This window comes from Spinacia oleracea, chromosome 4 (genome assembly GCF_020520425.1).
Source record: "Spinacia oleracea cultivar Varoflay chromosome 4, BTI_SOV_V1, whole genome shotgun sequence".
Classification (NCBI taxonomy): Eukaryota; Viridiplantae; Streptophyta; class Magnoliopsida; order Caryophyllales; family Amaranthaceae; genus Spinacia; species Spinacia oleracea.
Genome location: NC_079490.1, coordinates 67,713,055 through 67,734,359, shown reverse-complemented (window position 1 = coordinate 67,734,359; position 21,305 = coordinate 67,713,055). Strand labels below are relative to the sequence as shown.

Genomic DNA, 21,305 nt, shown 5'->3' with positions numbered 1-21,305 from the left:
ATTCTGAATGTATGAGGTCCAATTGGTCTAATATTTAACTTTTCGTTGAAAACAACCATGAAAATCACTATAAGAAAAATAACATCCAAGATACGCTATCAGTCTCCTTTCCTTTGAGAATTGCTCTCAAAATTAGTTACCAAACGATCGAAGAAATATCGCAGTTCTATTATCCAAATGCAATAAAGTTGAAGATGTACAATTATATACATTATAATTCATATTCTACAAAATGAAATAGGAAACAAAACATTTATCATACTTTAATTAACTTTAAAAAAAGAGTACACATGCAATCATTAAAGCTATTAAACATTCCATTTATGCAATAAATAAATAGTCCAAAAATGAATGAAACGATTCCAAGACCCTAAAAGTCTTTAAGTCTTAATCATGCTTTGGCTTGTCTTAATCCTTTGAAGATTTTAGGTAAGCAAAAACCAACTGCTAGTAATACCCAAACTACTCTTGGTTAACAAGTTAATGTCATAACTTATTCATTTGCCACAATATGTACCAATATTGCTTGAGTTACAACCACAATCAACATGCTCCTTTGGGATGCCTTACTGTTGTGGGATATTTTACGGTGATGACGTGTCACATGTTCCTTGGAGGTATCAAGTATGAGCTGGCACGATCCTCTGGCAACCTGCAAAACAAAAATATTCCCGTAGGAATATTCCCTCTAATGCTTAAGTAAGTATAAGCTAAAGAGAAGTAATCTGTAAAGAGAAGCCAGAGCAAAGACTTGAGGTAGGTGGGAATGAATTTAATGCCCCCTCTTATCTAGGGATCTGCACTATTTATAGTGTTAGGGTTTCTTGGGATTTGATCCTCAAACCCTGGCCTGATGAGTGGGTGCTTTCCCAGATTAGGACACGTGTCCGATAATAGGGGGTCTGATTTAGACCTGTTGGGCCCTTTGCATGTTGGGCTTTTTGCCATGATTTGACCAGAGACTCTTCCAACCAAATGGGGTCATAGGCTGGAGAGATGGGCCCTGGGTCTATGGGCTCAATATGGATTATGGATATCCATGCTGGAGAATCTTTTTCTTCCTTTTTGGTCATTGTAGTAAAGCCAGGTGGAGTCTATTATTTTAGGCTACATCATTTGCCCCTCAAGGAGGGTGCCACTTGCTCATGTGGGGGAGCCTTCTTGTTGTGGTGGCATGCCACGTGTGCTTGCTTTTTTGGAAGCCTGGTTTTTGCCTTTAAGATCTTCAGAAATCGTTGTTTTTCTCTCATTTGCCTTTTGTTAGTTTTCAAAGAGATTTCTAGAGAGAAAAAGAGTAATTTCCCTTCAACGATCTTCTTGTGTTCGTATTGAGTGTTCGTGGATTCTTCGTTCGTTGTTCTTGGAGTTTGGACAATTTACCTGATTATTTCAGCAGTTTGATCACTCATTGGTAAGCATCTTTGTTAACTTCTTGTTTCTGCATGTTTCTGAAATTTTACTTTTATTTTTTATGCTTTTATTTCTTGGGGAGGCGTCCTATCAGTTGCCGCGTCTCTTGTATCTGGACAGCATTCCCGTTTTTTATTTTTCCTCTTTTCTTAAGTCAGACGTCCTGTTCCCTATGCAGGACGGCATGGCTCGTGTTAAGCAGACATCCAATGTAGGTGCATGGGGAGCACCACGAGAGGGACAACAGGGTTCCTTTTTCGAACCCGTCCCAAGAAAATAGGGGTGGAGTTAGTTCTTCCCATCATTCAGAAGACGGGGGTTCCAAGGCGGCACGTTCTTCAAGGAGAAGAAAGATTGTGGCTCGCCGTCCTCGTGTCCCGCGTGAGGATTTTGAAGATGATTCCTCCAGTTCTTCTGACGAGGAGTTTGCAAAAACCCTCCTATGGTTCGTGGGAAAGAGGATGTGGATTTGCTTCCTTCTGACATCCTTCCCAGCATGAAATGGTTGAGGTACTTAAGGGAGCAAGGACGTGACTTCGAGCGTTTCTTGCTCTTGCCTCGTAGTCTTAATTTTAGGTGCCCTCGTCCCCATTATACTGTAGACCGACTTTCTTTGGGAGAGGTTGCTGTTTATACGGCCGCCTTTAGCTAAGGTCTTAGGTTTCCTCTGCATCCTTTTGTATGTAATGGACGTTTTAGATGGTTATGACATTGGCCTAGTCCAGCTGACCCCTAATTCTTGGGCGAATGTCTTCGGTTATATCGCCAAGTGTTCGTCGAGTGACGTCACCCCTTCTTTTCCTGGTTTTGTTAGACTTGTAAATATCGCTCCTTCTTCTCGTTCTCCCCAAGAATGGTTCACCCTGTATAGCCGGCGGGGGTATAAGACGGTAGTGGGTAAGTCCTCTAGCTGGGTATGGTGGAGGAAAAAATGGTCTATTATTCGAATGGAGGACCTCCCTCTTTCAGAGCGTCTTTCACGCTGGAATTCCCGGCCTCGCTATTTGTCTAGGGATGACGCCTATCCTCGTCTTCTGTCAAGGGAATGGAGGTTCATAAAGCCTTTATTTCAGGCCGAAATGTATCGGCTGTCTGCGAAGAGTAACGCGTGGGTGCCCAATAATTGGCTTCCCCATGTGGGTCAGTTCACCAACATGGTCTTCCTTGCGGCCGTTGGTCTCTACCCTACTTGAATAGAGGTAGTTTTGTATTTTATTTTCCACAAAAGCCTTGTTTTCTTATCCTTCACTAATCCCCTTGGTTTGTGTAGATCTTGCCATGAGTCGTCTGTCCCCAGAAGACAAGGGTTTGGTGGACGTACCTACCTGGTTGTCCCTGGTGTATACGGATGACATCTTCAAGGCCGTGGAGGCCAAGAAGAAAGATTCCACAAAGAAATCCGATGAGGGTGCTTCTGGTGACGCTTCTAAGGTATATTTTGTTCAATTGGACGTATTTCTGTATTCTTTTAAGATCTATGCTTGTTTGTTCACCCTTTTCATTTTTAGGAGCCTACCTCGTCGGCTACGAAGAAGCGTCCTGCCTCTTCGGCGGCAACCCCTAAGCCCAAGCGTTCCTTCTTCAAGAAGTTGGGCACTGCTGATGCTACTGCGAAGTCGTCGGTGTCGAAGCCGTCAGCCCCTCTGGCTGGGGGAGAGGGAGCCCCTATTCCTCAAGCGACTAACCTTCCTCCTAAGTCAAAGGAGACGTCTCCAAAGGTGGCTGTCGATGGAGATTCCGTGGCCGAAGCGGCCGCTACTGAGGCGGCCACTGATAAGGTTGATGTCCCTGGTGCTGCTGCGCCAGGCTACCGCTTCCTCGTCGAGAGAGAGGAAGGGCAAGGAGTCCCAAGATCCTCCTGTTGGGGACGTATAAATGTCTCCGCCGGCTGGTTAGTTGTTTAATACTTAGGACGTCGTGATAACTTAGTAGTTTTGGTATTTTGATTGATATATGGATATGGGTTCAGGTGATATGTTCAAACGGATGAAGCGGGCCGAGGTGGCGAACATTCTTCCATCCGGCGGGTTTAGCTCAGTGGAAAAGGATAAGATCCTCTCAGCCTTCTACGATGCAATTCCCGAGGAGTATGTGAACTCTCTTCCTGGAATTGACCTGGGGTACTTTGGGGCCATGCAGTCCCTCATACTTGATGTAAGGGTTTTTTTTTTGAAGTGAATTAAGTCTGTTTTGGCTCGCGACAACTCTTCATCCGTTGTGCCGAGGGTAGGCATTACCGCTTTTACATGCATAAGGAGATGTTGAAGCACAAGGACCAGATTGCGAATCATGAGAAGTATGCTGAGAAGAAGGCTAGACAGATCAATGAGGACGCGGATGTCCAGATCAGATCGGAGACGGATGCTCTGAGGGAGGCTGAGGAGGATGCTCGGAACTATGAAAAGAAGTTGCTGGAGCATGAGGAGAAGTTGGCCGCTCTAAGGACCACTAGTAGAAAAAACCTCAAGTGCTTGGGGTAAAATGCCATCAAGTGCTGGTGATTATGCCCCTATCACTTGAGGGTGAAGCACTTTGCTATATTTCAAGTGCTTGGGGTTGACCCCAAGCACTTAACATGTTAAGTGGGCTGGGGTTCCAGAAACCCCAAGCACTTGACATGTTAAGTGCTTGAGGTTTACGAAAAACCCCAAGCACTTAACTTCGAATTTATGGAAAACCCCAAGCACTTGACATGTTAAGTGCTTGGGGTTTAAGAAAAGCCCCAAGCACTTGACTTGTGAAGTGCTTGGGGTTTTCAAGAACACCCAAGAACTTGATATTAACAATATTTTTTAAATAAATTCTGCTACTATCAAATGCTTGGGGTATTAAAAAAAAAAATACCCCAAGCACATAATATTCATATTTTTTTTTTGTAAATTTTGCCAGGCCCGTACCAAAATATGTTGTAGCTATAAACTTGTACCTACATCAAACAACCTCATTCAACCACAACGTACATACTACACACCAATAAACATGCCCTTGGCTCATCCATACACTATTCAATAACACAAGTGGAAAAAAAATCAAAACAAATATCAAACAACGGGTTAAAACATATTGTATCTAAATTAATTAATGGAGAAAAGCAGCTAACTACAGTATTAGATTCATTATAATGCTAAAAACGCGAACAATCAAAGACATTCATTAGTAATAAATCGTGCCAACTTGTCTCGAACACATTTTATTTCATCAGTCGTGAAGGAACGCTCCCTTAATTTTTTTATGAATACTGGCCTATAATCAAATCCAAAAAAAAAAACACATTATAATCTAGTTAGAATCATGAATATTGTAAAATATAATATAAACATTATTTTAAAACAATAATTGAATTATATGAACAATTTTGACTTAAATGGCCGTTTTCGGTTCCAACTCTTAAGTAATGAACCTAAATAAGTATTCCAAACTCTTTACACGTTTAATATACTTAATATTAGGATGATAAAATACATTCTCATCTACTTTGGTCAATTTATGCATATTTAAGGCTCGTTTGAACGTTATAGTACATATTTTGCCTATAATTGTTGTTTTCGCTCCCAACTCTCAACTAATGAACCTAAATACGTATTCTAAGCCTTTTACATATTAAATATACTTAATATTAGGATGATAAGACTCATTCTCATCTACTTTGGTCAAGTTATGCAATTTAAGACTCGTTTGATCGTTATATGACATTTTTTTACTATAATTGTTGTTTTCGCTCCCAACTCTAAAGTAATGAAGCTAAATAGGTATTCTAAGTCCTTTAAATGTTCAATATACTTAATATTAGGATGCTAAGACTCATTCTCATCTACTCTGGTCAAGTTATGCAATTTAAGGCTCGTTTGTTTGCTATATGTCATATTTTGACAATAATAGAAAAAACTCTTAAACAAATTATAAAAAAAAATTGGAGTTTTTTTTAGCTTAAAGAACAAGAAACTACAAAGGATTAGAAAAAGAAACAAGAGTAGCAGAAGCTGTAGTAGTGAGAGAGTGAGCCCGCTCAGCTAGCTGCAGTAGAGCCCTTTCAACTTTAGTAATGCTGCAATATTCTAAACCTTGCCCAATTGAGTGAATCTACTGGATCGTCCAATGTAGCCTGATATCAACTAGCCCTGCATCCCTTAGCATCTCCACCAGCAGGTACGAGTCCGAGAGAACCCTTAGTGAAGTTATGTTCCTGTTAGCAGCCCATTCCAGGCCTTTAAGACACGCAATTGCCTCCGCTTGCAAAGCCGAGTCCGCATACTCAAAAAAAATTATCGTAAAGGTAAACAGAATCGATTCAAAAGTAAATTAAAATTGTTTTCTATTTCATTATCATTAATTGAAATAAATAAAAGTATTGTTAATATCTTTGCTCTACTATAATTTTACATGATTTTCCTTTACAATTTAGAAGTAGATAAATAACTCGTAAAAGTAAATAAAGTTGGTTCAAAAGTAAAGAATCATCAAGAAATATAAAGTGTTCTATGTTATTCTATGTTGTTGTGCTGCTGCGATTCTTCTTTAATGAGGCTTTTATTGTTAGGTTATAATACATATGACAAAACATAAATCATGCGGAAAACCTTAATGCCAGGAAACATATTATTTACACATAATTATTTAGCATAATTTAGGAGCATACACTTTGTAGCGTGCCCTCCCTAGCTGCGCCCGAACCGAACAAGAACAAGTCTTTAGGACTCCAAATGTCGTCCCTCCGTAGATAGTCCACAGTACGTCCGGATCCGCCTCAAGTTAGACCAACTAGAATCGCCCTTAAGGTTACTAGGAATTTCGGCTATTGTGTTTGCAAGTGTATGGCTGATTTTTCTTTCAAAAACTTACCCTTTGAATACTTCAATCGTGTCTATAAATTATGACCCTAGGCACTTATTTATAGAGGTATGGAAAAGGAATTATAATCCTATTAGGATATTAATTAGTTTAATTAGAATCCTGCTAGGACTCTATTAAATAATCATTATCTAATAGTTTTAGGATTTAATCATATTTCGAATCCCGATTGCTTTAGGATTCCCGCACGAGCATTGCACGAGCACCGTACACCCGCGCAAGCCTTGCGGCCCACGCTAGGCGCGCAGCGCTCGGCCCATTGCTGCTGTGCTCTCGCGCGCGCGCCCTTGGCCTTAGCTGGGCCTGGCCTTGCGCTGGGCCTGGTCAAGGCTTGGCGTGCGATGGTGCGCGTGGCTCGCTGGGCGATGGCCTGCCTTCGTGCTGGGCCTTCGTCTAGCGGGCCTCGTCCGATGCTAATTCGTACGATACGCTTCCGATTAAATTCCCGATTCCAGAATTCATTTCCGATACGAACAATATTTAATATTTCCGATTCCGGAATTAATTTCCGTTTCGAACAAATATTTAATATTTCCGTTTCCGGAATTATTTTCCGATTCCGATAATATTTCCGATTCTGACAATATTTCCGTTTCCGGCAATATTTCGATTCCGGCAATATTTCCATTTCCGATAATATTTTCCGATACGTACCATGTTTCCGTTTCCGGCAACATCTACGACTTGGATAATATTTATTTTTCCGATACGATCCATATTTCCGTTTCCAGCAATATCATCGTTTCCGGAGTATTCACTTGCTTGTGACGATCTCAGCTCCCACTGAAACCAAGATCCGTCGATTCCGAATATCCATAGATAGAGTATTTAATGCCATTAAATACTTGATCCGTTTACGTACTATTTGTGTGACCCTACGGGTTCAGTCAAGAGTAAGCTGTGGATTAATATCATTAATTCTACTTGAACTGAAGCGGCCTCTAGCTAGGCATTCAGCTTAATTGATCTCACTGAATTATTAACTTGTTAATTAATACTGAACCGCATTTATTAGACTTAACATTTAATGCATACTTGGACCAAGGGCATTATTTCCTTCATTTATTTTTGCTGATACTTTTTGTGTTTGTTCTAAGCCTGGGCTGCAGTCTGCAGAGGTGGATGGTGAGGTTGTTTGCACTGCTCCGAAATGTTCAACTTTGTTTTGCTGTTCAGTTGGTGCGGTTGTCTGTTCTGCTCAATGTTGATCTGCACAATGTTGTTTTTTTATTGGTGCTGCTGATCTGCACCAACAGGGAAAAAAAAGTAAACGCTATAAACTCATAAGTAAATAAAGTAAACTAAAAGGTAAATTTGAAAAACTCAAAAATCAAATATTACTAACTCTATAAACATGAGACATTTTATCCTATCTAAATTATCATAAGAATAATATCATTGGGAACAAGACATGACGTCTTAGTTTGAAGTTTGTTCACGGTATTGAGGTTTTCAAGGATAGTATACAAGGTCAAAGTAAAGGTTTTCCAATTAAAAGTAAATAAAATAATACAAAAAGTAAAGACGAACCTACGTGGGATTCGAACCCACATCTTTTGTGCATTTGCACAATGATCTACCAATTGAGCTAGTAGGCTAGTGGTATCTTGGTATCTTACCATACAATAGGAATAGTTAGAACATTATCATACACTTTGCATTTTGTTCAATTTAAAATGTAGATATTGTAGACACCTAATTTGTGTCTCCCCTTTGGGATGATGACGATACCATTATCCTTGTTAGGTGATTGAAATAACTCCAGGCGGAAATCCCAATTGCTAAGAATGCTTCCTAAATTCAAGATCCAAAATCCAACCCCGTGACCGTTCCCCTTTCGGTTCTCGGTACAAAATACAACTTTCCAAATCCAATTTCAAAATCCAAGTACAAACTCAACTAGTAGACCATCCCATTGGTTTTACTAGGCCTTTTCCACTCAAAATCATATAAGGCAAGTCAAATTCGGGCGCCGACCCACAAAACCGAGCATGCCGGGCCCTGTCCCGTAAAACCGGAATTCAAAAACCCGAGAAAGACTTGTTTTTAGACGCTAAACGATGCCTTAACCTCCAAGAAAATACAAAACGCCAAACCTAGTACTATTCGTACAACAGGTACAACACTACAAGACGAAACAAGGACGATTCCCCGTCCTTGCTTTGGCGGCATTCAAGCCACGTCAGCAGCGCACTGCTGGCCTGGCGCCTTGCGCTGGCGTGTGATGGCGTTTTGCACCATTCCCTCCTATAAATACCCCTCATTTCCATTGAAAAAGGGGGGAGCACAACAATACAACGTCGTGATTTCGACATTACGCCTCAAAATACAACTCAAAACTCCTCAAAAACACATACAAAATTCCTAAATTCCAAAGCAATTGGGAGCTCTTGCCTAAATCTAACTAGGTAAATCCGAATCCCATTCTAATCTAATATGTTGCTTTGATTTCTAAATGATTAGCAAGTTGGTGTTTTTAATCAATAAAAAACACCACTTGCAACAATCACACATGTTTTCCAAAAATACAAACTTTTTCAAAATACAAAATACAATTTTCGAAGATTCAAGGATGTCCAAATTGTTTATAATCATCTCTTGGGCTAGAATCACCATCAAACATGGGGTAATCAAAGATAACACCTTTTAACATTTAAAGGTTTAGTCTTTTGAGATTCAAAACTCCATTTTCAATATACAAGTTCAAGTCTTCAATTTTCAAAGATCTTGCCATGTTTAGGGTTATTCATAGTTATTTCCCTAAACTAGGATCATTTCAAGTTCAAATTTCAATCATTTCAAGTTCAAATTTCAATCATTTCAAGTTCAAAGATTTCAATATTCAAGCTTTCAATTTCAAGTTTAACATGCAAAATCTAGGATATTTGGGTTGAGCAACCTCTCCCAAGTTGAGATTTTTTGCTTTGAATTCGTGTCGGGCGCACTTATTTTTAAGGAGCCGCTTGGCGTTCGAATCTCATGTGTCCAAGTACAACTTTCAATTATGCACCCTTCAATATTGCAATTTCAATATCGCACCTTTCAATATCGCACTTTCAATATCGCACTTTCAATACCGCAATTTCAATACCGCAATTTCAATACCGCAATTTCAATTCTGCACTTTCAATTCCGCATCTTTACTTGCCTAGTCCATTTCTAGGCAATGTGGACCTACTCCCTAGTCCTTTTCTAGGGGGTCTTGTATTTACTAATTCCGCACTTTATTTAGTATTGTGATGTTGCTTTATTTGCTTTATCGCTTTCATCACCAACATGCTAAATACAACAAAATACAAAGGTTACATCACGCTTAACGAAGATATTTTTGGACAAACCGGCCTTAGGTTCCTTGAATCAATCTTTAAATAGCAAAGTGACCACCGTACAATTAGAAATTCTATTTTGCTCTAAATTCAAACCCACATAGCCTAATCTAGGGTTTATTTTCGAACTAATGTTGTGCCAACGTACTTGAACATTTCTAAAGCTGGCCGAATAAGCATTTTCGTTCCCGAGCCCGGATCTCACCCATCCGTTTCAAGGATTCAAGGCCTTATCAAAAATAGAGTCATTTGCGGTCTTTCCAAACAAGACCTTAAATAAAGTTTGGTGGCGACTCCTTCGAGGTGCAAAAATTCAAACGGTTCTCTAAACGAGCCGGCCGGCCTCCTAAACCCCCTTGTAGGAAGCGGGGAAAAACAACAACAAAAAAACCCCCTACAATCCTGGCGACTCCACTGGGGAATTTTCTAGTTTCAATTAGAAAATGCGAGCAAATTTCGAGCAACCGGCCACTAATCTGCCGAAGTATTGGATGCAAGCATTGGCGCCAGGCGCAACCCCTGCGCCCAACGCCACTGCCTGCATCCAGGACAGTGGCTCACAGTGGCTTGTCGCCCACTTTTGCTCAACTTTTTCGTGTTGGGAGTTAGTCTTTTTTTGCATCTGGAAGGACGCTCCCAAGCCTCGTGAACGAGTGCCAAAAAACGAGCTTTACAAATACAAATTCAAGTACGATTTCAATTTCAATTTCTAGGCATTTCATGCATTTTTCGAAAACCATATTGTGCAAAATGAATTTCTACCCTTGCCCTAACGGATATGTTCTACATTCGGGCTAGCCCCGGGGGCAACGAAATGGTGACTCTCCATACGGTTCCTGACCAAAGTGTGTGACCATTTCCGCGCCTACCGAAACTTGGCATTTACTTGACATTCCCGATGTCAAGTATGGAGGCCGTCTGCCGACACACACTTCCCTTAGGGGGATGTGAAAGCTTGTCGCCGGATCCGTCTCTTAGCCAAGTACCTTTCGACACCCGAAGCCGACGACTTGCATCATACAAAACTTAGACCGACCTTAGGTTGAGAACTTTGCATGTCGCATTCATATTCATGATTAGTGTGACAACGTGCTACTTGTGCATTGTGTGGGCGTCTTTGCACGCGTGAATGGCTAACCTCGAGTTCTAGCTTGCCAAAACCAATTAGCCTCCAACTTGGAAACCAAACCCATAGGAGCATCATTCAAACCTCATGCATCTAAATCGCCGATTTTAGGGTCTTTAGGAGTGTCACTCCATTTGATTCAAAATCCTTAAACACGCCTCACGCACAAATGCCAAATTCAAAATTCAATCCAACGGCGTCATAATGCCGGATTTTCGAGTCCAAATTCCAAATGCCAAATTCAAAGTTCAATCCAACGGCGTCATAATGCCGGATATTCGAGTCCAAAATTCCAATTTTCAAGTTCAAAATGCAATCCAACGGCGCCATAATGCCGGATTTCCTACTTCTTCCAAGTCAAAGTTCAAATCCAACGGCGTCATAATGCCGGATTTTTCAGTCCAAATTTCGAGTTTCGAGTTCAAGTTCAAATTTTCTAATCCAAAACCTCAATTTTCAAGTTCAAATCCAACGGCGCCATAATGCCGGATTTTCCAAACTCAAGTTTCGATTTTCAAGTCAAATTCAACCCAACGGCGTCATAATGTCGGATTTCCTAGTCTTCAAGCTTCAAGTTCAAATTCAAACTTTCTAGTCCAAAACTTCAATTTTCAAATACAACCCAACGGCGCCATAATGCCGGATTTTCTAGTCCAAAGTTCGAGTTTCAAGTTTCAAGACAAGACTCAATCCAACGGCGCCTTAATGCCAAATTTTCTAGTCCAAATTTCAAGCTTCAAACTTCAAAGTCAAAAACCATAAATCCAACGGCGTCATGCCGGATTTCCTATTTCAAACATTCAAGTCTTCAAGCATCGAAGTCAAGTTGCCGATTCCAAGTCTCAAAACCTCAAAGTTCAAATGCCAAAGTTCATGACCGGCGTAATGCCAACTTTTCAACTACAACTTTCAAACCTCAAATTCCATGTCAATCTTTCAAATTTCAAGTCCTATGCTCAAAACTTCAAATTCTAAATCCATGTCGTCATAATGCCGATTTTCCATTACATATTTCAAACCTCAAGCTCGAAGTTCAAAAATTCCAAACCTTCAAATCTCAAATCCTACACTCCAAGTCCACGGCGGCATAATGCCGGACTTTCAAGTTCCCAAATTCAATGTCTCAAATCCACGGCGACATAATGTCGGATTTTCTAAATACAAAGCTTCATGTTCTACATACAAAATGCGTCCTTTTCCATTTCAAAGTTCAAACTTCGAGTCAAATTCAAATTCCGACGGGTTGAAAATCCCCTAAAATAATACAAATTCCAAAGGGTTGAAATTCCCTTCAAATATTCCAATTCCAATGGGTTGAGATTCCCCTAAAATATTGACGGGTTGAAAATCCCCTAAAATAATATAAACCCCATTCCAAATATTTCCAACGGGTTGAAACTCCCCAGAAATAATACAAGTTCGAGATTCCATTCAACGGGTTGAAACTCCCCTAAAATAATACAAGACCAATCTTCCAACGGGTTGAAACTCCCCTGAAATAATACAAATTCCAATTCTCAAGCGGGTTGAAATTTCCTTCAAATATTCCAAGTCCTAAGGGTTGAAACTCCCCTAAAAAATTGACGGGTTGAAATTCCCTTTAAATAATACAAAATCAATTCCCTTTCAATCGGGTTGAAATTCCCTTCAAATATTCAAAGTCCAATGGGTTGAAATCCCCCTGAAATATTGACGGGTTGAAATTCCCTTGAAATAATACAAAATTCAATTTCCTAGTACAAGTCCAATTTCCAAATTCTCAAGCGGTTTGAAATCCCCTTCAAATAAGTCCAATTTCCAATAGGTCGGAATATTCCTTTTCCAAGTTCTAGTACAAGAGCCAACTTTCACAAAAGAATGAACGCTCCTCTCAAACATTTCCAACGGGTTGCAAATCCCGAATACAAGTACAAAATCCAAAATCCCGAATCTTCGGAGTGACACTTAGGGTCAAGTCTAGGTCTCATTCATTGCATGCATATCATATCATGTGTCGGGGAGTTCAAGTTCTAAAGTTCAAAACCATGTCCTAATTAGGTGCTCAGACTCCTCCTCTCAAAATCCTATTCAAGATGACTTCACTTGCAGCAGCTGTAGCAGAGCTCTATGAACGTGTTGAGGAAGCAGAGGCTCGCATAAGGGCTCTCGAAGACAATCAAGAAACTCTTTTCCATGCTGTGGGCCCATTCGAGGTAGAGGAAATATTTCATAGCCAAGGGTCTGTGCCACACCTTGTGCAGCCATGTGAAAACTCGGAATCTGGGTTACCTCAAGGAGACATTTGTGGGATCTGGGCCAGCGATGATGAAGACACATACCAGGACCCTCCTATTGAAAACAACTCTGACGATGAATGCCGAGAAATCGTGAGCGCCGACTGGTACTTGGACCCTAAGGCAGAAAACAGTGTTCAAGTCATGACTAGGTTTGGTCGAATTCAAGAGCCAGCCAACAGAACGACACCGACAACTAATGTTCCTCTACCCACCGAGGAGAACCCTCTAATCAAGCAATTGAAGTGCACAAAGGCAGAGGTTAATATCTGGCAGCTTATGGCTTCCTCTGTAGAGCACCGCACTGCTCTTATCAATGCTCTGATCAAACTGAATGTCACCCCTGAAGTCACTCCTGACGAATTGATCGGGTTGCTTACAAATCTGGAAGAAGGAATCACCTTTACTAATGAAGACCTCCCACCTGAGGGGGTAGGCCATCACAAGGCCCTCTATCTGACTGTCGAATACAAAGACAAGATCATCCCCATGACTCTAGTGGACAATGGATCAGCCATCAATGTGTGTCCTCTCCGCACTGCTGAAAATCTAGGTTTCACCCCTAGTGACTTTTCTAGTTCCTCCCAAGGTGTTCGTGCCTATGACAACACTCGTCGGGAAGCAATGGGAACTCTCACTCTGCTACTCCGCACAGGGCCAATCGAGCGGAAAGTGAGCTTTCAAGTGCTCAACATCAAAGCAAGTTTCTATCTCCTGTTGGGAAGACCTTGGATCCATGACCTCAAAGCAGTGCCCTCCTCACTCCACCAGAAAGTTCGAATGGAGGTCCAAGGAAACGTCATTACCCTGCATGCGTCCCATCCAAGGGCCAAGATAGTCGACAAGGCTCTGATATTGATCGAACATGATGACAACCACGAAGACCTTTGGGGATTCAGTGTTGAAGTTGGAGCTATCGAATCCAGAATGAATCCCATGGCACATGATGATCAAGCGTGGGCGCTTCTTGGGCACTACTCTGCCACCACCCACCGAATCTCCTTTTAAGGCCCAAGGACAGACTAACTGTTGCGGACTGGGATACAAGCCGACTAAGTTCGATGACAAGCACCAAAAGGCTAAGCTAAGGGCCCGTCGAGCTGGCAATGATCAATTCAAGATACCTCCTCATCAACTCACACTCAATGGGCAATTCGTGAAAGAAGGAGAGGATGACTTATGCTTTGACTTCCCAGAACCTTTCTATGACTCTTCAAAGGGGGTCCTTTACCCCGGATTCGAGATCTTTCAAGACTGTCATTTTCTAGAGGATGCTCCTCCAATACAAGACAAGGCCTCCCCTGAATGCCTTGATTCATCAGCTTTCGGTCTATTGTGTGGCCATGAGATAAACCCAATCATTTCCGAAGATGCCATGGTCCAAATGATCACTCAAATCGAAGACTTCGACCCATCCAAGCTAATTACTCCAAGTGAGAAGATGGTCAATGGCTGGAGAAAGTCTCTCAAGATAACTGCTCCAAATGGCAAAATGTTCAAGATTACTGTGGGCGAAGGATCTATGATGAGCGAGTCCGAGTCAGAGGATGAGTCTGGATCTGAGTCTAGCAATGAGTCTAAGTGTCTAGAACTAGAGTCTTGCATCAATCAAGGGCCTCTAAAGGCCGAGCTTCAAGTCAAAACAGTCGATGTAATGATTGCTGATTTCAATAACACTTCAATTTCTACTTACTCTTCGAGTCCTAATTCAAAATCAAATCCTAATCCACACAACTTTGCTTCATAGGAAACTGACCTTGAAATTCTAAAAGCTATCGAAAATCATGAAAACAAGACGCCCATAATTGAGGAAACAAAAAAGAATCAACCTTTCTAACAACAGTGATTCAAAACTAGTTCAGATTGGTTTAACTCTTTCTCAAGCAGAGCGGGACTATCTTATCAAGCTACTTTCAGAGTATGTAGACGTCTTCGCATGGTCCTATCATGATATGCCAGGGGTTGATCCAAGCATCGGTCAGCATACAATTCCCCTTATACCAGGTTCAAAACCCATCAAGCAGAAACTCCGTCGCATGAAACCGGATGTTTCCCTCAAAATTCAAGAAGAGGTCTCCAAGCAGCTAGAGGCCGGGTTTTTCGAGAAGCAAAATATCCAGAATGGATCGCAAATGTCGTCCCAGTTCCAAAGAAAGACGGCAAAGTACGAATGTGTGTGGACTACAGAGATCTTAACAGGGCCAGCCCTAAAGACGGTTTTCCATTGCCTCACATCGACATCTTGGTCGACAACACCGCAAATCATGCCTTACTCTCTTTTATGGACGGTTACGCAGGCTACAAACAGATTCCCATGGCAGCGGAGGACATGGAGAAGACAACCTTCATCACTCAGTGGGGCACATATTGCTATACAGTTATGCCGTTCGGACTAAAGAACCGCAGGAGCAACTTATCAAAGAACAACCACATCCATCATGAGCGATATGATTCACAGGGAAATTGAGGTATATGTCGACGACATGATTGTCAAATCCAAATAACGGCACGAGCATACCTCAGTACTTCAAAAGTTTTTCAACAGGCACAGACAATACAACATGAGGCTCAATCCTCAAAAGTGCGCATTCGGGGTAACGTCAGGCAAGTTGCTCGGATATGTTATCAGCTCTCGAGGCATAGAGGTTGATCCTTCGAAAATCAAAGCAATTCTCGAGATGCAACCACTAACGAATGAAAAGGAAATTCGGGGTTTTCTCGGCAGACTACAATATATCAACAGGTTCATTTCAAGACTCACAATGATCTGTGAACCGGTATTTCGAAAGCTCCAAAAAAGCGAGCCCAAAGTGTGGGATGACGATTGTCAGCATGCATTCGAAACAATCAAAGCTACCTTTCCAACCCACCAGTACTAAAACCAGCAATGCCAGGGATGCCCCTCAGGCTCTACCTCACAACAACAGATTCAGCAGTGGGAGCTATGCTTGCCCAGGAAATTGAAGGCAAGGAGAACGCCGTATACTACATAAGCAAAAAGCTGATCGAGTACGAAACCAAATACACTCAGCTGTAGAAACTCAGCATCGCCTTGGTTTGGGCCACAAAGAAACTACGGCACTACATGCTATCCCATACAGTATATGTGATAAGCAAAGCGGATCCTCTCAAGTATCTATTCGAGAAACCAGCACTCAACGGGCGGTTGTCCAGATGGTTGGTCATGCTAGCAGAATTTGACCTTAAATATATTCCACAGAAATCTATCAAGGGTTCAGCAGTCTCACATTTCCTAGCCGACTGTCTTGTCGAGGCAGAAGAGGAAGATTACGACTTACCTGACGAGAAAATATTAATGACCAGTGATAACAGTTGGTCAATGCATTTTGACGGTGCTTCCAATCAGAACGGATGTGGTGTTGGAGTAATTCTAGTAGCCCCAGACGGCACGCACATTCCTATATCAGCAAAACTGCAATTCAACGTCACAAACAATGCGGCAGAATATGAAGCATGTATCATGGGCCTGGAAGCCGCCTTAGCACTGGGTGTCCAGAAACTTCGAGTGTACAGGGATTCCTCCCTAATCATCAATCAAATTTCCGGCAAATGGAAAGTAAGAAGCGAGAGTTTAGCTCCATACCAGTCCTATCTCGAACAACTGTCTGAACAAATAGAAGAGCTTCGCTATACATACCTTCCAAGAGAGGAGAATCAATTCGCCGATGCACTGGCAAAACTGGCCTCAATGATCAGCATTCCAAGCAGCATGGCTGAAATGCCACTTACAATTGAAACCCGTCAAGAAGCAGCATATGTCCATGCTATTGACAACGTCAAGCAAGACGAAGATGAGCCTTGGTTTACAGACATTCAAAGGTATCTACAAAATTCAGACTATCCCCCGCACTTTTCAAGCAAGAATCGAAGGGCTCTGCGACTACAATCAGCCAATTTCGTCATAGAAGGCGGCATTCTATGCAAAAGGTCCCTTAGCGGTCCTAACCTCAGATGTGTTGACAAGCACGAAGCTCAAAGAGTCATGGACAACATACATGCAGGAGTCTGTGGCACCCACATGAATGGGAAGATGCTAGCCCTCAAGATCATTAGGGCACGATACTACTGGACTACCCTTGAACGGGACTGCTACTTCTTTGTCAAGAAGTGTCCTACGTGTCAGAAGTGTGCGAATCTGAAGCACATTCCTCCATCACTACTATACTCTCAATCATCACCGTGGCTATTCTCAGCCTGGGGTATCGACGTCATCGGAAAAATCACTCCAACAGGCACCGGGGGTCATGAGTTCATACTGGTCACCATCGACTATTTCACCAAATGGGTCGAGGCCAGGTCATTCAAAGTACTGGGTTCCAAGCAAGTGGCCCAGTTCATACAAGAAAACATCATATGCAGATACGGTGTTCCTCACGAGTTCATCAGTGACTAGGGAACCCATTTTCAAGGAGAGTGTGAAGATCTATTCACCGAGTACAAGATTCAACATCATCGCTCTTCACCTTATCGCCCACAAACCAATGAGGCAGTCGAAGCAGCCAATAAGAATGTCAAGACCATCATCATGAAAATGACTACCAATTACAAAGACTGGCCCCAAAAGCTGCATTTCGCATTGTGGGGATATCGAACTTCAATTCGCACTTCAACTGGTGCAACTCTGTTCTCATTGGTCTATGGAATGGAAGCAGTACAACCTATCGAGCTGGAGATACCTTCTCTAAGGATAGTCCTCGAAAGCAAAATCCCAGAAGCTGCATGAGTACAAGCAAGTATGACGAGCTAGTCATGCTCGATGAGCGTCGACTTCGAGCCCCTCACCATGTACAAGTCTATCAGCGCCGAGTGGCCAGACATTTCAACAAAAGGGTCAGAACCCGAAACATCAAGGAAGGCGAGCTTGTCCTGAAAGCCCTTCGCTAAAGCACCATGGACCCAAGGGGAAAATTCAAACCCAACTGGAGAGGCCCATACATTGTCAAGAAGATCCTCTCAGGGGGAGCAGTCGAACTAACAGACATCGACGGAACAGAATTCAGATCTCTTACCAACCTCGATCAACTCAAGAAGTTCTATGTCTAAGTTCCATGATTCAAGTACAAGAATCCAAATTCAGGTCCTGTAAGGTAGTCAGAACTACGTCCGGCCTGATTCCCTAACGGGACACGTAGGTAACCTCATCACGAGGCCCGGCCACTTTAATACAAAAAAATTCAAAATTTCCTCAATTAATGGCATCCTAAAAATCAAATCAAATTTCAAAGTTCAATTGTTGTTATTCCAAATGTGCCAATTCAAAGCAAAGCATGTTCGAGCGGAATTTAACACAGCAACTCTTATTTGGCCCTAAGGCCTTCAAAGCTAATTCAAATACAAAGTCAGGATCAAGTGAAGCAAAGTTCAAAAGCCTTTTCATTTCCTAAACACATCTTTCTAAACACATCTTCCAAACACATTCCAAACACAATTCATCGCAATACAATTCAAACACATTTTGCCTACAAAGATCAAGGGTCAGGCGACTATGCTCTCGAGTCTTGGCACCTTGAGTACTATCCCCTGGCTCCTCCCGCAATCAATCATCAATCTTCCCCTTGCCCAAGCGGCGAGAGAAGGAACTTGCAAGCCTTCCAAGACGGGAGGACGACGAACCTCCTTTGGATTCCTAACGGTCAAGCACCGGATGGGCCACACTCCCGTCACCCTCCTCATAGTCAGTTGATGCAGGACGTCTAGCTCTAGAACCTCGGACTCTAGCTGGTCCGGAGAGAGAAATGTCCCTCTGTCTTAGGCCTCTCATCCATACAATATACCCAGCAGACAGAGTAACTGGCTCAGGTGGGAACTGGATATTCAAGAATGGTTTGGCGACCCAATACCGCCTCCAAACTTCAAGTCGATTTGCATTCAGCGCAACAGGGTTCGGGTTCTCTTCAGTACAGTCCGGGATCTCCTGTTTCAAGCCATACTGTCTCATCACTCGGGCAGGCGAGTAGAAGACCAGCATTGTGAGGCTTGGCACCCTCAAAGCAATAGAACCAGGGGCATGTCTCATAGCAGCAATCCCCCACCAAGGAACTACCCACCTTATACAAGATTCAACCCTAGAGAGTGTACACCGCCACTCATCCAATGAAAGCCGGCCATGCAGCATGGGTCGCACAGTGAGTCCCTTTCTATTATAGCTCGCCATGTTCTCCGGTGGTGCCACCAACATGAGCATGTCCATAAGCCAAACCTTGGGGAGTATACAAGAAGCGCATTTCAAAATTCAACATTCAAATACAAGTACAAAATTCAACATACAAGAGAGCTCCAGATCCTTACTTGGAGTAACACCAGACTTCCCGATGGCAAGGAAGAGGGGTCCGACTTCAGCATATCAAGGCCCATCAATGTTTCGCCAATCACAAGCGGCATTGGGTCCCGACCATTAGCTAACCGCTCTACAATCTCTATTAGGGAGGCATCACCATTTCCAAACCCCTGCTTCGAAAAGAGGAAGCGAGCGAATATACAAAAACTCAAGGCTCTCAGGAGGAATACTTTGGGAACATCAAGCCCAGCAAAGTAGGTGACAAAGAGGGACAAATCCACCCCTCTGCCATATACAACAGCACTCAAAAGTGGGGGCTTCAAGCCCAAATACCTTTCAAAACTAGAGAAAAAGTGTTCTTCAACACTAGGCATGCATGGATCTAGCATCAAGGGCCACCCCAATATGGCACTAAATTCCTCAGGGAGGGGACATACCTCATTATTTCTAAAACGGAAGACATGATGACTCGGGTCCCAAGCCTCCAGAGCAGCAAGAATGAAGTGCAAATCCAATTTTACAAACCAGAAAGAGACGAGCACGCCAAGATGCATGCCATCAAGCTCCCTTTTCTCCAATTTGCCTAGCGAACCAAGCTACGAGTTCAAGGCACTTTCAAAGGACACAACCATACTCTCTTTCCTTTTCGTGAGGAAGCAATATGCAATAATAGCAGGGAAGGGATAGATGCAAGGAATGATCCAACAAGCTCCCTATTTATACAAAAGTCGGCTTGCACGACAGCCCACAGGCGCCAGGCGCCAAGCCCGCGCCAGACGCCGGGAGCCTGCACCAAAGGACGAGGCCACCGTCCTCTCTTATGATTCCGAGTACACACTCTTTAGTGTTTCGGACAGCAGAGTACAACCTCCATTATTCAAGATTCCAAAGCCGCAAACCGCGCAATTTCAAGCAATCCGGATCAACGCTTCGGACAGATTTCGGGTCAATTTCATTCAAAATTCAAGCATTCTAGTCCTAGATCGGCGTCCTAAGTCGAGTCTGCATACGCATTAGCAAAATTTGAATATACTTTGACTTGCGCTTTTCCAACCAAAAAACCTCAGTCAAAGTGGGGGCTTATAGTGGGTATATACACACGGAAAAAATGGGCAAATTTTTTTCAAATTTTTTGCAAAATTATCATGCATGCATATAGCTACAAAATTTCAAGGCACACACAACGCATACAATTTCAAGCATTCAAACATACAAAAGCCAATCTTCAAAAAACTTCAAACCAATTCAAGTTCAAAGCAAATTCAACGATACAAAATTCAAGTGTCAAACCATACAAATACAATACAATCCAGCCTATACAAAATCAACCCAGGCAAGCTGGAACTCGCTACCATGCAGGGCCAGTCTGAATCATCACCATCAGTGACATCAATCACGGGTGCCTTGTCCCTGTTACGCCTCCTAAGGCGCTCCAGCTCCCGATCCAGCTCCGTCCCAGGGGTACTAGGATCCTCCTCCGAGATACGAAGTGTGCTAGTGGAGGGATGAACTCCCTGCTAAGAAGAGGAATACTGATAAGGCGGCGGCATCGGCATATACGGATACGACCCAAACATCTGAGTCTGACGCATCCTCTCCATCTCCGCATAGCAAGCCCATGGACTTGCACCCCAAGGCCGAGGGCCACTTCCCCCGAAGTAGTAACCGGAAGGAGGAACAAAGGGCTGTGTGAAGGAAATAATGCCCTTGGTCCAAGTATGCATATAATATTAAGTCTAATAAATGCGGTTCAGTATTAATTAACAAGTTAATAATTCAGTGAGATCAAGTGAGCTGAATGCCTAGCTAGAGGCCGCTTCAGTTCAAGTGGAATTAATGATGTTAATCCACAGCTTACTCTTGACTGAACCCGTAGGGTCACACAAATAGTACGTAAACGGATCAAGTATTTAATGGCATTACATACTCCATCTATGGATATTCGGAATCGACGGATCTTGGTTTCAGTGGGAGCTGAGATCGTCACAAGCAAGAAATGAATACTCCGGAAACGATGATATTGC

At 42.6% G+C, this 21,305-nt stretch overlaps 1 protein-coding gene across 1 annotated transcript; it reads left to right on the top strand.

The window, feature by feature from the left end:
• Positions 1-996: 996 nt before the first annotated feature.
• Positions 997-7,499, top strand: LOC130472458 (uncharacterized). Its single transcript, XM_056843501.1, has 3 exons — positions 997-2,841; positions 2,919-3,301; positions 3,380-7,499. The coding sequence occupies exons 1-3, from the start codon at positions 2,689-2,691 to the stop codon at positions 3,381-3,383; spliced, it is 540 nt and encodes a 179-aa protein (XP_056699479.1). The 5' UTR covers positions 997-2,688; the 3' UTR covers positions 3,384-7,499.
• The last annotated feature ends 13,806 nt before the right edge of the window (positions 7,500-21,305 follow it).